General features: G+C 48.7%; 1 protein-coding gene across 3 annotated transcripts in view; it reads right to left on the reverse strand.

Moving 5' to 3' along the window:
- The window catches only part of Wdfy4 (WDFY family member 4), a 254,176-nt gene that overhangs the window by 156,518 nt on the left and 83,874 nt on the right, over positions 1-13,784 (reverse strand). For all 3 annotated transcript variants that reach the window (XM_006976744.4, XM_076544367.1, XM_076544368.1), the window contains 12 exons: positions 12,850-13,064; positions 11,926-12,020; positions 10,888-11,104; positions 10,381-10,457; positions 9,157-9,378; positions 7,912-8,090; positions 6,740-6,971; positions 5,395-5,540; positions 4,198-4,309; positions 3,558-3,748; positions 1,639-1,791; positions 460-533 (listed from right to left, as the gene is read on the reverse strand). In XM_006976744.4, the coding sequence (XP_006976806.1) occupies positions 460-533; positions 1,639-1,791; positions 3,558-3,748; positions 4,198-4,309; positions 5,395-5,540; positions 6,740-6,971; positions 7,912-8,090; positions 9,157-9,378; positions 10,381-10,457; positions 10,888-11,104; positions 11,926-12,020; positions 12,850-13,064 (1,913 nt within the window). The remainder of the gene's footprint in view (positions 1-459; positions 534-1,638; positions 1,792-3,557; positions 3,749-4,197; positions 4,310-5,394; positions 5,541-6,739; positions 6,972-7,911; positions 8,091-9,156; positions 9,379-10,380; positions 10,458-10,887; positions 11,105-11,925; positions 12,021-12,849; positions 13,065-13,784) is intronic.

Below are 13,784 nucleotides of genomic sequence, written 5' to 3' on the forward strand. Positions count from 1 at the left end.
TCCATCCCTCCTCCCTGCTTTCTATCTTCCCCAAAATTCTGGGGTTTTATTTCTGCCATTTGAAACTCCAAGTGACTGTTTCAAAGTCCCTTGAAGAGGTGAATTAGAGAAACACTGGACAGAGAGCAACTTAGGGCCTAGATCGGCTATTTCTTCTGCAGGCCGTGCTCGCCACTTGCTGAGCCCTAATTCACCTAACTCAGGGCTGCTCCTTCAGCTGTAGACCCCTGACTCCCCAGCGCCGAGCCCCCTGAGGTCCAAGTCTGTCAGAGGAGGAAGAGCTGCCCCACTGTTCACGGGGGGGAGGTTGGGACCCAGCATTCTGGGAGGTAACAGACAATATGGATGCTGAGCCACTGGTTGTCCTATCCCTTGTCCCCTAGTCTTTGTGTGAAGATCAAGTTCTAACCCAACGAAAGACATTAGTTCTAACCCCAGGGCTACTGAAACCCAGCCAACCTTGGTGACTGAAGAATCTCCAGGAGATGGGAAAAGAGAGCAAGCTCCAGGTTGTCTGCAGCGTTTGTCCAGAGCTGGAAGGCAGAATGGATGTGTGTTAAGACCAAAGCATGGATGTAGCAGGGTCTGCTGAGTCTGAGATCAGGATTGCCAATGGGATTACCTGCTCTGGAGTCAGACTAGTACCCCGACATTTAGCAGGCACAGAGAGCATCTCTAAAGGGAATCTCAAGCATCTCTCCTATCACCTAGTGCCTCACTATGGGTCTGAATTCCAATCAAGGTCATGTCCACTAACCACCTCTCCCAGGACTGTGCACATACTGGAGTGTTGGAAAATATGCCCTCTATGTGACAAGAACTTGTCCCACTGAACTCTGCAAACATGGCCCAGAACTCCTGGTCCCTAAGGTATAACTGGCCTTCACTCCTCAGAAACCCTGTGTCTGTTTCTGTAGTACTGGGCAGGGAGTCGGGGCATGGAGGGAATGTCAAAGTGTCTTCTTGTTCCTTCTGGCAGTGAAGGGGCCTGGGTCTTGGACATTATGGCATCTTCAGGATATGGACAGCACCTGGGTGCCAGTAAATGTTGCTATATTTAGGATGGGTTGATCCAACCAGAGGTCTGTTGATCCTTCCATTTGTCCTCAGTGTCCCAAGCTGCAACTCTCAGGTTATTCTTTAAAAGAATACTGGGAACAGCAAAGCAGTGTCCAAAGGGAGGGGGATATTATCTTTAATCCTCACATTAAATGGTATTCCATAGTTTTAAAAGCCTTTCCAAGACACTATCAGATTTGACCCCTATAACAGCTTGCAAGGAAGAAATGATGATCTCAGTTTCATCAACAAGCACAATGGATTGGGGCATAGTGACACCTGCTTGCATTCCCAGCACTGAAGAAGCAGGAAGATCATGGGTTCAAAGCCAGCCTGGGCTACATACCAAGACTCTATCTCAAAAGAAAAAGAATAAAGAGGATCAGAGTGATCAAGAAGCATCCCAAGGCCAAGCCTGTTATCAGAGATAACAGTGCTAAATTGTAAACCCAGGCCCATGAACTCCAAAGTTATTGTGATTTTTCCCACCTACTATCAATATAACAGTGAAGGAAGGTGAAACACCAGACTTTCTTAGACACATACTCCTGGAGGCCTAGGCATCAGTCTCCAGTTTACCTCAAAATTGCAGAGCACATGCTGGAAGACACACGTGTTAGTGACAGCAGATGGTCTGAAGCCCAGCTCTGCGGTGCCAGCCACTGAGAGGATCAGCTGGAAGATGCGATGGTTTAGGAAGGACGTCTTCTTCCTCAGGAGAAAGGCTAAGATCTGGAGAGGTGAGATGCACAGTGGGAGTACCGGATGCGTCACTGGACCTCTTTCTCCCATCACTGTTAGTTCCCACAGCACGCCTGTGGCAAGCCCACACCCCGGCTCTTTGGAACTGCCTTCCCTCATTCCACATTCTCACAAGACACACCTGCACCAAGTTCTGTGGCGACTTCCCTTCCTAGGCCTGTCTTACTGGGCTTCTGACATGGGACCTCTCACAGGGACCTCTTACTTCCCCCTCATCCTCAGCCCTAATTTCTCCATGCTTCTCCTCATCTCTTACTGGAACTGTACAGTCATCACCATGGGCTCTCATCTGTGCTGCATCATTGTCCTGAAGCCACCACATGTCCAGCCCCTGGTTATGTCATTCTGTTATGCCAGAAGGTGAGCAAGGCACAGCATCCACTCCAGAATGGACACAGCAAGGCACTTGTTTCTGAAAACACATCTCAGAGCTAAGAAAGAGGCTTCCCAGAAAAATCTGCATCCTTGTGATCTTGGTAACATAAAAACCAGGCTACCCAGCCACCTGCTGACATCTGAGTCACCCCCCATCTTTTTGGGACTCAGATCACTTTCTACACAACTCAAAGTCCACTCTCTGTCCCTGTTCCCCCAAGATACCCCTGTTGCTCTTCCAACATGTCTTCTGAAATCGCTGCTCATGATCAGCAAATATGTGGCATCTTTTCACTTTTTTGGCACATCTGCAATCTGACCCTCTTCTTCCCCTAAATAAGACCTAAGCCCTAGTCCCTCTCACCATGCTTCCTCTCAAAGTCACCACCCAAACCAGGAGGAGGTTACTAGAGAGAAAGATCTGCATCGAATCTTATCAATTGCAGATAGTCATGACAATGACATGAACGTATCTGCCCCAACTTTTCTGAATAGGCACTCTTCTACATTCCCCACATATGTCAATATGCAGTCATCCCCATCTCCACATCTGCTAGTAGTCCTGTTACAGTCATCCCCATCTCCACATCTGCTAGTAGTCCTGTTACAGTCATCCCCATCTCCACATCTGCTAGTAGTCCTGTTACAATCATCCCCATCTCCCCATCTGCTACCAGTCCTGTTACAGTCATCCCCATCTCCACATCTGCTAGTAGTCCTGTTACAGTCATTCCCATCTCTATATCTGCTAGTAGTCCTGTTATACACATGAGAGAACTGTATCACAAGGAGATGAAGAACTCAAAGCAGCTAATATTTGTGGATTACTGACTCTTGGTTAGACTTAATCTGAGCCCTTCATTTGTATGAAATCTTTCAATCATCACTATAGGCCAAGAGACAGGAAGGATGAAAGTGCAGATCTTATAGGTGGGGAAACTGAGGCAGATGTAAATGATTTTTCCAAGGTTAAATAACAAGTTAGAAGATGAGTCAGGATTTCAAACAAGTCTGGGTCTATAATCTGAACTCAGCCAGTGTGAGGGAGGCAGAATGAAGCAATCCTAGATGATTCTGGAAGCAGACAGGCGAGCAAGCTCGTCCAGACACAGCTCCTTGTAGCTGGTTGTCACCAGGTACTCCTCTGCTGTGATCATGCACCTCAGCATGTCTGTCATTGGATAGCTGAGCAACCTATTGGTTTAGGGTGACCAAGGTCATGACGAATGAAAAGCTTGCTGGGATTCTCTTTTCCGGAATTCACTCCTGACCTGATGTAATGCTACTGGGGCAAGAGCAGATCATCCTGGGGTTGATACCTCTTTGGGAAGCTGCAGGGTCAGCTGAGAGGGTGGAATTACCTGGTATCCACAGATGTGCTGCATCAGGTGGTCACACATAGCATTACTGGTCAGAACCGAGTGCAGGACTTTCATAGCTGCATACATGGTGTGATCATCTGTTGCCAGGGAGATGAGACCCAAGAGGATGGCAGGCCCTCCGATGTAGTCCAGGCTACTGGCAGCAGGGCTGGAGTGGAACACCCTCACTCCTGAGGGAGCCAAAAAGAACATGTCATCAGCATGTCACAGCAGTACACCTGAAAGCCAACTGTATCTCTGCCCACGGACAGGAAGAAAAGGCCCATGCACTGGGATAGGCTGGGAAGAGAGACTGGAGCTCCAGATGTCTTGGCAACATATCTGTTATTTTCACTCAACCAAATACAAGCATGGCTCCTGCTCACAGGCCACTCTGTGCTCCAGGGCTGGGTCCTGCGGTGCACGGGTACTGGGATGGGTGGCAGTTGTGCTCCTCAGTCCAGAAGCAGCAAGCTGGGAGGAGCTGCTCTCTTTGGTCACTCTCTGACTAGGCTTGTTCTCAACCCTGGCCCTCCTCCCAAGACCTCCCCTATACAGTCCATCTGTCCGCCACCCCTGGAGGTCTAGGATGCACAAGCCCTCTTTCCCAAAGCAGAGTAGAGCCTAGAGCTTAACCTACCTAACTGGCCCACAGCAACAGCACCGAGAGTCCGGAGAGACCCTGAGAGGTGTCCAGCACAATTTCTCAGCAAGAACACAGGTGTGGTATTGTCACGAGAAGAAATATTCATCTAGAAGAAATGACAACATTTAGTGCTACGAACCCCCGTGCTAGAGAAGGAGTCTGTTCAGGAGCCCCTAGAGGACAGACACCCCAAGGCCCAAGGCTGGTACCCCACGTGTGACAAATAGTGGATGATTCGCCAATGTTGGGGCTGAAGCGAAACTGTGGGATCACTGTCTCATTCCTCAACTGTGGTAAACACACAGTCTGTACACCCTTCCTGCTCACAAAGAGGAGGCCATGGGGCAGAAAGAACCCAGTGACAACAATGGAACAGCAATACCAAGGCCTTATCAAGTGGGGCAGTGGTGGTGCACGCCTTTAATCCCAGCACTCAGGAGGCAGAGACAGGCAGATCTCTGTGGGTTCAAGGCCGGCCTGGTCTACAGAGCGAGATCCAGGATACCCAAAGCTACACAGAGAAACCTTGTCTCAAAAAAACAAAAACAAAAGACCTTCTCAATCTAGGCTCTGCAGAGCCCAGTTTTGACTACTGATTCCAGAGATGCAGGAGGAGAGGAATTCTGCCTTCCATAATCAGGATCCGCAGCAAGACATAATTTTGGTGCATGCCAGGGCCTCGATTCCAACCTCTGGGGCTGTCTGTCCACAAGAGCGAAGAGAATGGAAACAAACCAAACAATGTTCTTTAGCACTGAACTCAAAAGAGGTATTTATGCAGGAATTAGGAAATGGCGAGCCACAGAGCATCTTTCTTTACACGTGCATTTTCTTGTTCTATAAATTCACTTTCAAAACAAAGCTGTAGCCACTCAGCCACTTTTCAGAGTTGGTAGAGCAAGAGTGTCCAAAGCGAAGATCAGTAGCAGAGTTTCCAAAATCAAAATGATACTGAAAGAGTTCTGAGTTCTTCACCAGGAAGAGCACACGTATTCCTCTCTAAGCAATTTTAAAGAAAAGGCTTAGTCCTGGTGGGGAAGTGGGCTGTGTCTTAGCAAATGAGAAGTGTGGTGTGCATGTGTCTAGCCATCAGGGATGAGCATACACAAATAGTTACTGAAGCCTTGGGAGCTGGAGAAAGCCACACAGTGAGTTTGCAGGGGGAAAAAGAAGGGACTCGGGAAGCTGTACCTCCTTGGCGATTAGGCGACTGTCCACTTCATTGTAGGTGTTTCTGATGTTCAGTATGCTGGTGATAGAAGAGCTGGACACGTGAAGACCAAAGGAAACCTTTTCCTCCACAATGAGGGGTGTGGCTTCACCATCCCGGTCTTCTCCTGCAACAGCATGTCTTTAGTCAGTTCTAGCCTCCCTTTACAGAGAAAGAAACAGACCCTCTGACCACTAAATACCCCATCACACAGCAAAATGATCACTGGGAGGATGTCTGCATGTCGTTGCATTTTGTATATTTATGGGTCAAAGCTTCTCTGATACTTAATATAAAAATAAGAGTGGGACCAAGTGTGGTGGGGCACACCTTTGTCCCAGCACTTGGGAAGCCAGGGCAAGTGGATCTTTGTGAGTTTGAGGCCAGCCTGGTCTATATAGTGAGACCCTAGAATGAAAAACAAAACAAAACAATGACAATAAGTATACTCAGGGCAATAATTTGAGATTGGCTCTTCTAGAAAACATAGGTGTCACGGGTATGAAATTTAGTAGAGTAGGATCATGTATCAACTCTATCACTTCACCTCCAAGCGGCTAAGTAACTTTCTCTGATAGAGGAAGTGGGTGGGGCTGACAGACCTAAGATCTTGAGAGCTGCAGAGCTACTGTGGACACCCCACTTAGCATGCGCGCTCTGGTCTGCAGGTGACTGACAGCCGACTCCCACTAAAGGAACACTGGGAGAATACAGAATCGGTGAACCTTGGGCTTCAGAACTGACCCAGCTGCTCTGGCCAGTGCCAATGGCCACAGGAAATGAAGGCCACACAAGACCTGGTCCTGGAAACCGGAGCACTCAGCAGCACTCAGCCGCCCTTGGCTACACATAAGGCCTTCAGACGCAGATGCATTTGTCTTTCTCTCCAGATGGGAACTGACCCCCTGGACCTGGCAGAGCTCAGAGAGCAAGCTCCCTGCTTGAACAGCCAACAATCAATAAAGAAAATGGGGATGCTGTCTGCCTGTTTAATAATTGAAGACAACAGTATACTTTAGTTAAAAAGCGTCTTCATTAAAAGGAATGTAACTTATTTATCTCGTTCCCCTCCCTTCCTTTGCTGAGAGTATTACTCGCCTACCCTCCTCCATTAGGTACTGCTGAGTTGAAACCCAAAGGATATTGTCATTTCCTCTTCGGTGACAGTTTCTCTTGGGTTGTAAATATATAATGATCCAATTACAAAGGCCTTCCCTAATGATTGACCTCTGCTGAGTTTATTCTTTATAAATATGCTATAAATAACTGGGTACCCACTTAAAAACTCATACCAGCAGAATCATTGTAAGTCAAAACACTCCATACCTTGAAGGTGCACGGCTTGAAAGTTGCCACAGTACCTCGGGCCAAGTTTGATAATAAGTTCTAAAGTGTCCACTGATATGTCTTCTTCAAAGAGATATGCGGGGCCAAGACGCCAGATTAATGATGACTTTTGTGTCCAAACTCTAGGGGTCCCAATATAGCCATAAACATCCACAAATGAAGATGGATCCATTGAAAGGAAAGGCCCTGGTAAGGCCTGAACATACAGCATCTGTTAAAGCAGGAGCGGCACTTAATCTGGAGCCCATCAAAGTAATATACAGCGATACAATATCAGGAACTCATATCTCACACCAAAATAAAATTTTATTTTATCTAAAAAGCCAGAAAGATAGCTCTCAAATGTGAGAGGTGTACAGCAGAACAACCCAGGAAGTGTAGATACAGAGGGGTGTGAAGCTTTGATGCCGCCATTGGAAACAAATTTGACAAGGAAGAAAAAGAAACAGGGAAGTCCATAAGTCCATCTTCCTTGGCCCAGTCATTGCACTAAGAATGTCAATGTCCATTATTGGAACATTAACAGTTTCATGTACTTACACTAATTACAGCTGTGTGGTTCAAAAAGAAGAAGTAAAGGGTTTCTATTTGCAGATGGCATGCTCATGAATATTTTTAATCTCCAGAACTAGTAAATGAGTTCCTCAAAGTCACAGGATATCCAATCAACACAAAAATCAATTGCATATCTATAAACTAACAGTGAAACCAAATCCATTTACAATTATTCAAAAGAAAAATGGTGTATTTAATAAAATTAATAATAAAATAAAATAATGAACAGGATCTATATACTGAAAATTCCAAATGGATAAGGGAAAATTCAGATAGATGATATCTCTAACATATAATCTATATTAAAGGAGAGACACACCATGTTCATGGATAGAAAGACTGAACATAGTAAAACTGTCACATTCCTTCTCATTGGTTTGTAGGCATAATACAAGGCCCATCAAGATATCACACACACACACACACACACACACACACACACACACACACACACACACGTAGATACACAAACACACATATACATATACATAAATATACACAAACACACACACATATACACAGAAATAACAAGTGAAAATGGGGAAGTGAGTAATTAGCCGACCATATCAAGGCAACATCTTAGCTGTGACAGTGACCTTGGCTGAGCCAATAGCTTGTCCATCCAGATAGGTGGTAACAGTGCAATTCCTTTTCATTTCTTTGCTGACCACCACAGCCAGGTGATACCACTGGCCACATGTCAGCAGCTGGCTGCACCTGACCTGCAGCTGGCGCCCTGCAGAGGGCTCTGCCTCATCTTCAGGCTCCATGACATCTGCAAAAGAGAACCAACAGTGGACCTCACATGAGGCATCATGCTACAGAGACCCAAGAGGAGCCCTGGGGAGGGTGACAACCCTGCTCAGCCCACATGGGCCTTACATCTGTAGAGCTATAGACCAGACTCCCGCTGGCTTTTTCATTTAAAAAATAATAATAATAAGGGCCTGCCGCAGTAGCTGCCGCCATCACCCCCTGAGCTCAGCCTCTGCACCAGACACTAGTAGCATGACTATAGCATTAACTCATTTAACAAGCCCCCACCTCTGTGAGGTATGGTGCTATCATTGCACCCACTTACTACCCTAAGGCAGAGAATTTGGGCCGATCACCCACAGTCAGCTCCAGCAGGCTTCAGCCAGGCACTGTCCACTGAGTGCAGGGTGATGGCGTGGGTCAGGTGACCTGAGAGGGAGGAGTCGAGCAGCCTGGCTGAGTGCCAAGAATGTGGCCAATCTCAGGGCCTTCCATACATGTCGCTGCTTCGAGGCAGTGACTCTTAGCACAGGAGTGATGGCGGATGGATCTGGGCTTGGCCATAAGGCAGGTGAGGTCAGGAATATGCTGACATCTGAAGGGCAGAGCTAGGATCAGCCATCAATTCTACTGAGCTGGATCAGGCTTCTGGGCACCCAGAGTGACCAACCTGTGACATGGACTATCTGTCAACCGTCCAAATTTGGGTTATCTGTAAACAGGTCTAGGGCCATATCAGCTCCAACTAAATGGAGTATATTCTTTATAAACCTTGCTCTAATGATGTAGTTTGCGTTCCATGAGGCAAACCCCAAGTCCTACCAGTGTTCCTCTTGTCAGGGCAGAAGTAGTTTCCTGGAAAGCCAGTGAGCAGAAGCTCTAGAACCATGCAGGGCCCAGACCAGAGTGGCACACTACGAAGATTTACCTAGACCTTTCACTGTGCATGAAGGCCAAGCGAGCATTTCAAAAGATGAGGAGATGCAGGGGTCACCATGCTTCCATGCACATCTGTGCTGAGAACATCTGGCTCACCCCCATTCCCGGGGTATAGGCCACACAAGCTTTGGAACCCAGGGCCTTACCCAGAGGCTGAAATTCCTTCTCTTCTGTGGACACAACCAAGGAGAGGTCGTCCATGCAGAGGCTGATGGAGAAGCAGACAAAGGGCTGCTCAGTCCTGGCCAGGTGGCGCACCAAAGTTAGAAAGCGCAGGGGGTGGCCTTCCATGACAGTGGCTTGCCGGCTGATCAGAAACCAGCAGGAGAAGGTGAGGCCTCCGGGGGGAGGGAATGGCCTGGGGGTACCTGGGGGTAGAACACAAGCATAGTTTTACACTTGCCCTGCCAAGGAAGAGAGTGAGACACCAGGCAGATCTGAGTCCACCCTGCTGGACTGCCTACTAAGAAGTAGCTCTGCATCTGGTCTGCCCTGCACTCCTCACTCCCTCCTGCCCCGAGCATGGGATGCTTCTCACTGTTTATACCAGGATAAGGAGGCTCACAGGAAGTTCATGGTGTCCCTACAGACCTTGAGCCCTGCTGCTCCAAGCCTCTCCAGGCCATGCAGCCTTGCCAAGGGAACCGAGACGTGGCTGTCCCTGAGGCTTTTCAATATCTAAGCCTCTGGAACTGATCAGGCTTTGGGCTCCGTGGAGGTGAGAACACTAGCTCAGCTGAATCTAAGGTGGAGAAATGACCTGGTCCAAGGAAGCACCATGTCCTCTCTTGTGGTAGCATAGCATCTGTAGCCATGTTAGCACACTGGGTACTACCCTCAGAAAGGAAGTTTGTCCTGAACTAACAGGCCAGCCATGTTCTCACTGAAACCGGGAACCTGGCTTTGATCAAAGGGAGCGCTGAGTTCAGGCTACTCTGAGCACTTGCGCTGTGATGGCCAGTGTGCTGTATTAGTGAAGTGCTTTGGAAAGTATAGCCAGGCTCCAGGCTGATGCCCCAAAACAATCTACCGTGGCTTTGCCTCCTCCTGATAGCCATCAGCAGAGAACTTACCCCCCTCTCTAGAGAAAGCTGACAGCATATGCTGCTCCATTTCAGCCTATTCCAGGCTCCTCCACAATGGCTCAGCCTCAGATGCAGCATCTCCAAAGCTTTCAATGCTTCCTGAGCCCTGGCTGTGGAGTAAGCTGGCACAGTGCATGATGAATAGGATAGCTGCTCTAAGAGACTGTGAGTAGATGTAGTAGGCGGAAGGATCCTCATCTGCAGAAACTTGGGACTGGGGGAAGACTGGTGATTTCTGGAGACTTGGGGTAGAAATCTGCAACCAGGGACTTGGGAGATGCTTACCTGATCCAGTCCCTCCAGAGATGGAGTGCTCTGTGCTGGTCCCCATGACCGTAGACAAGGTTGGAGTAAACAGACAGCTGGAAATAGGAAAGTATTGCAGGTCATTGAACTGCATGCCAATCCTTTGCATCAACAGTCTGGGCTGTGACACCCCCCTGCTTCATCTGCCTGCAGTGGCAGTATGCATTCTTAGGCCATGGGGCTCCAAGAACAGAAAACAGTTGGCACTGGTGGGACACCCAGAGGGGATGAATCCTCACTGGAGGCCAGACAACATGGAGAACATTCTAGAAGCAGATACAGTAGGGAAGAAGAGGGCTCTGGTCCTCCATGGCTAGACACTCTGCCCTTCTCCACTGGATAGAGGGGTATCTAACTACCTAACCACACCTCTGCTTGAGCAGTGAGAAACCAATGGGACCACAATTGTGTAGCCAGTGTTACAGATCATCAGAGGTACTGGGAAATTAATCAGTCGTTTTCCAAATATATAAGAGTCCTCCATACCCATAACCTTCCACAGACATGTCAAATTCCACAAATGATGGAGTCAGGGCTGCCCTCTGAGGCTGTAGATTTCGAGGGGAGGTCATAGAGATGAGGCTCAGTGTTGTCTGGAGGGCTGTGGCCGGATCTTGGGAGGTCCATGAGGACCTGAGGTCCTGAGACCCTCCAGGGTATGGGCTGGCATCTGCAGGCTTCTCAGTGGTATCCTCACATGACCCTGAGGCAGAAAACAAGACAAAGATGTGTCCTTGCCTGATGCAGTTCCACTGCTGCTTTGGCAACATCTCTGATGCTCCTGCCCCAGCCTGAGCATCCTGCAAAAGCCACCAGGCATTTCCCAACACAGTGCCCCTCGGCCTGAACTCTGCTGGTTTAGATGCTGTGCAGTGGTGGGAATAACCAGCTCTGTGACTTCTTTTCATTCCAGCATGTTCCTCTTTCTGACACAGCATTTGCAGCTGCTGTTGGTATCTTACTCGCCCAACTGGCATTCTGTGCTGGCCTCACAGTGACTTGCCCAGCTCTGCCCTCCAAACCAGCCTGCTTCTGGCTGCCAGCTCCAAGCCCAATTCTCCACCTTCGATTCTTAGCTGGCCCTTGCTTGCCTCAGTGCTCTGCCTGGTCTTACATTGCAGGTGTCTCCAACATCCTTTTTTCTAAACTGGTTTCCGAGAATGGCATGCTCTCCCTTCCAGCATCCCACTTTGCTCCTAAGCTGTGAACTTTACAAAAAGCTTTGCTGCCCACCTCTGCCCGGTGCAGCACCTGGGACCTCTGGGTTGTAGAGGAAGCAGGACCATTGTTTTGGGATCACAGGTATAAAGGGTCAGGCAGATGCCTAGCACCACCTGCCTCATGTGGAGACTGGGAATGGTTCTGGAACCCCAAACCCTGTGTGTACTTTACCTGCCCCACCAAGCAGCAAAAGGGAAAAAAAACTTTTAAATCTGCCCACTTTTCTATCTTATGAACAATTATTCATCAGAAATGAAAATGTTAACTATTCACCCCTCAACCTTTCCTGTTCTGTCTCCTCACCTGAGTACCCAGGGTCGTCTTCATGCCCAGGAGATGAACAGAGGCTTTTCCTGGCAGCTGGCTGAGGTGGGCGAATTCCAAGGCCTAGGAACTGCCTGAATGTCATAACATCAAGAGAGGAAACTAAATTTGCAGTGAAGATAGGCTTTTCCAAATCACTTCCCTAGATGCCCAGTGTTCATATCCCCACCCCTGAAATACCATTTCCAAAAGTCACACAGAAACCGTGTGTCCGTCCCTGTCTCATTATCTAGCAGAGTTGGTAAATTGGAAACTTCAACTGGACTTCATGCTATATATTGTTTGCAAGTTTCTAAGTGAATTTCCTGTGTGCCTAGCTTAGTGGCCTGGTCTGGCAGGGCTGAGAGTGGCTAAAAGAGGCTTCTCCATCCCCTGGGTCCCAGACCCGCCAGCTGGAAGGGTTGTTCTCTGTCTGCTCTACTCCTTCGTAAGCAGCAGTCTGGTGAATGTGAACCTGGGCCATCCTCTCCATCTTGCTCCAGGGCAGGAAGGGTCTTCAGAGACTCAACCTCTCCTGCATGATGTATGTCCCTCCTCTGTTTTCTTGTCCCTTCTCCTGAGTCCTTTCTATTCTTCCTGTGTGCAGGAAGGATACAGTGGAGTCCTGCATCTGGTCCCCTTCATGCTGCCCTGGCCTCTGCCCCTGCAAGCCCAGCTCTTTTCAGTCTGGCCTCTGGATCTAGTCCAGGCCTCAGAGATTAGCTCTAGATTTACCTCCTTGACATTTCCATCCCCCCAGAGACTCCCAGATGAGGCTATGACTGCTCTGTGTGCATATACATCTGATACTGGAGCCGAGGAGAGAGGGATGCTGACGCCTGTCCCTGGAGACTCGATTGTACACAGTGCACCCGTTATCCTGCCTCGGGGTCTGTGGTGTTGGATGCTTAATGCATGCAGTACCTTAGCACATCTGGCTCGATGGCTTGGGAACCGAGCTTTTCAAAGATCCTGATGAGATGCGAGTGCAGGACACTGCCACCCGTGCTGAGGGTCCTGCGGCAAAAGGTCATGAGTGTGCGGAGCATCCCTGCCTCACACATGACCTGGCGGTTCTTCTCTGATTTCACCAAGGACAAGAGGTGGCTGGCCAGAGAGCACTGGATCTCCTCAGAAAGCTAGGAGTTGATCAAAGCAAGCTGTGAGTCTGGGAGAGCAGAATGTTCTCTGGGTGGCTTTGTTAGGCCACCTGTGCCCTCCACAGCTGCCTATACTCCACCTGTCTCAGCTGCTCTGAATGCTGTGACAATGACAGGCCAGGGAAGGCCAGCTGCTGGAGTCGGCCACCAACTCAGACTACAGACTGCACACAGGCAGGCTGGAATCCGGGTCATCCTCAGAAATGGGATGGTGGAACCATTTAACACTGGAAAACTTTCTGAGTTGATTGCTCCCCCTGAAAAAAATCTAAAGATTTCATATTGATATTAAGACTTATAGCTCCTATGAAAGGGGAGGAAGTCTGGTCATACAGATTTATGGCCTTCTGTCAGAAGGTCACTGGACCTGGAGAGTGGCTACACCACTAAGTGGATTCTCCTACCCCAAGCTGGATTCACTCACTGAATTTCCACATTTTAGTTTATACCTGAGTACAAAAGGTAGGGTCCACCTAGTTGAATGAGCTTAAAACAGTCAACACACACACACACACACACACACACACACACACACACACACACACACACACACCCCAGAACATATCTTGTGAGGACTGCACCCTCTAGACTTTGGTGTGATTTGTTTCAGAGTGCCTTCCGCCTGACTCAGGCTGAAGGTAGGTACCAGCAAGGACTCCGCCCCTGCACCACTGTGACCCCGTATTCCCCTTCTCCCGA

Source organism: Peromyscus maniculatus, chromosome 9, assembly GCF_049852395.1.
Source record: "Peromyscus maniculatus bairdii isolate BWxNUB_F1_BW_parent chromosome 9, HU_Pman_BW_mat_3.1, whole genome shotgun sequence".
Taxonomy (NCBI): Eukaryota; Metazoa; Chordata; class Mammalia; order Rodentia; family Cricetidae; genus Peromyscus; species Peromyscus maniculatus.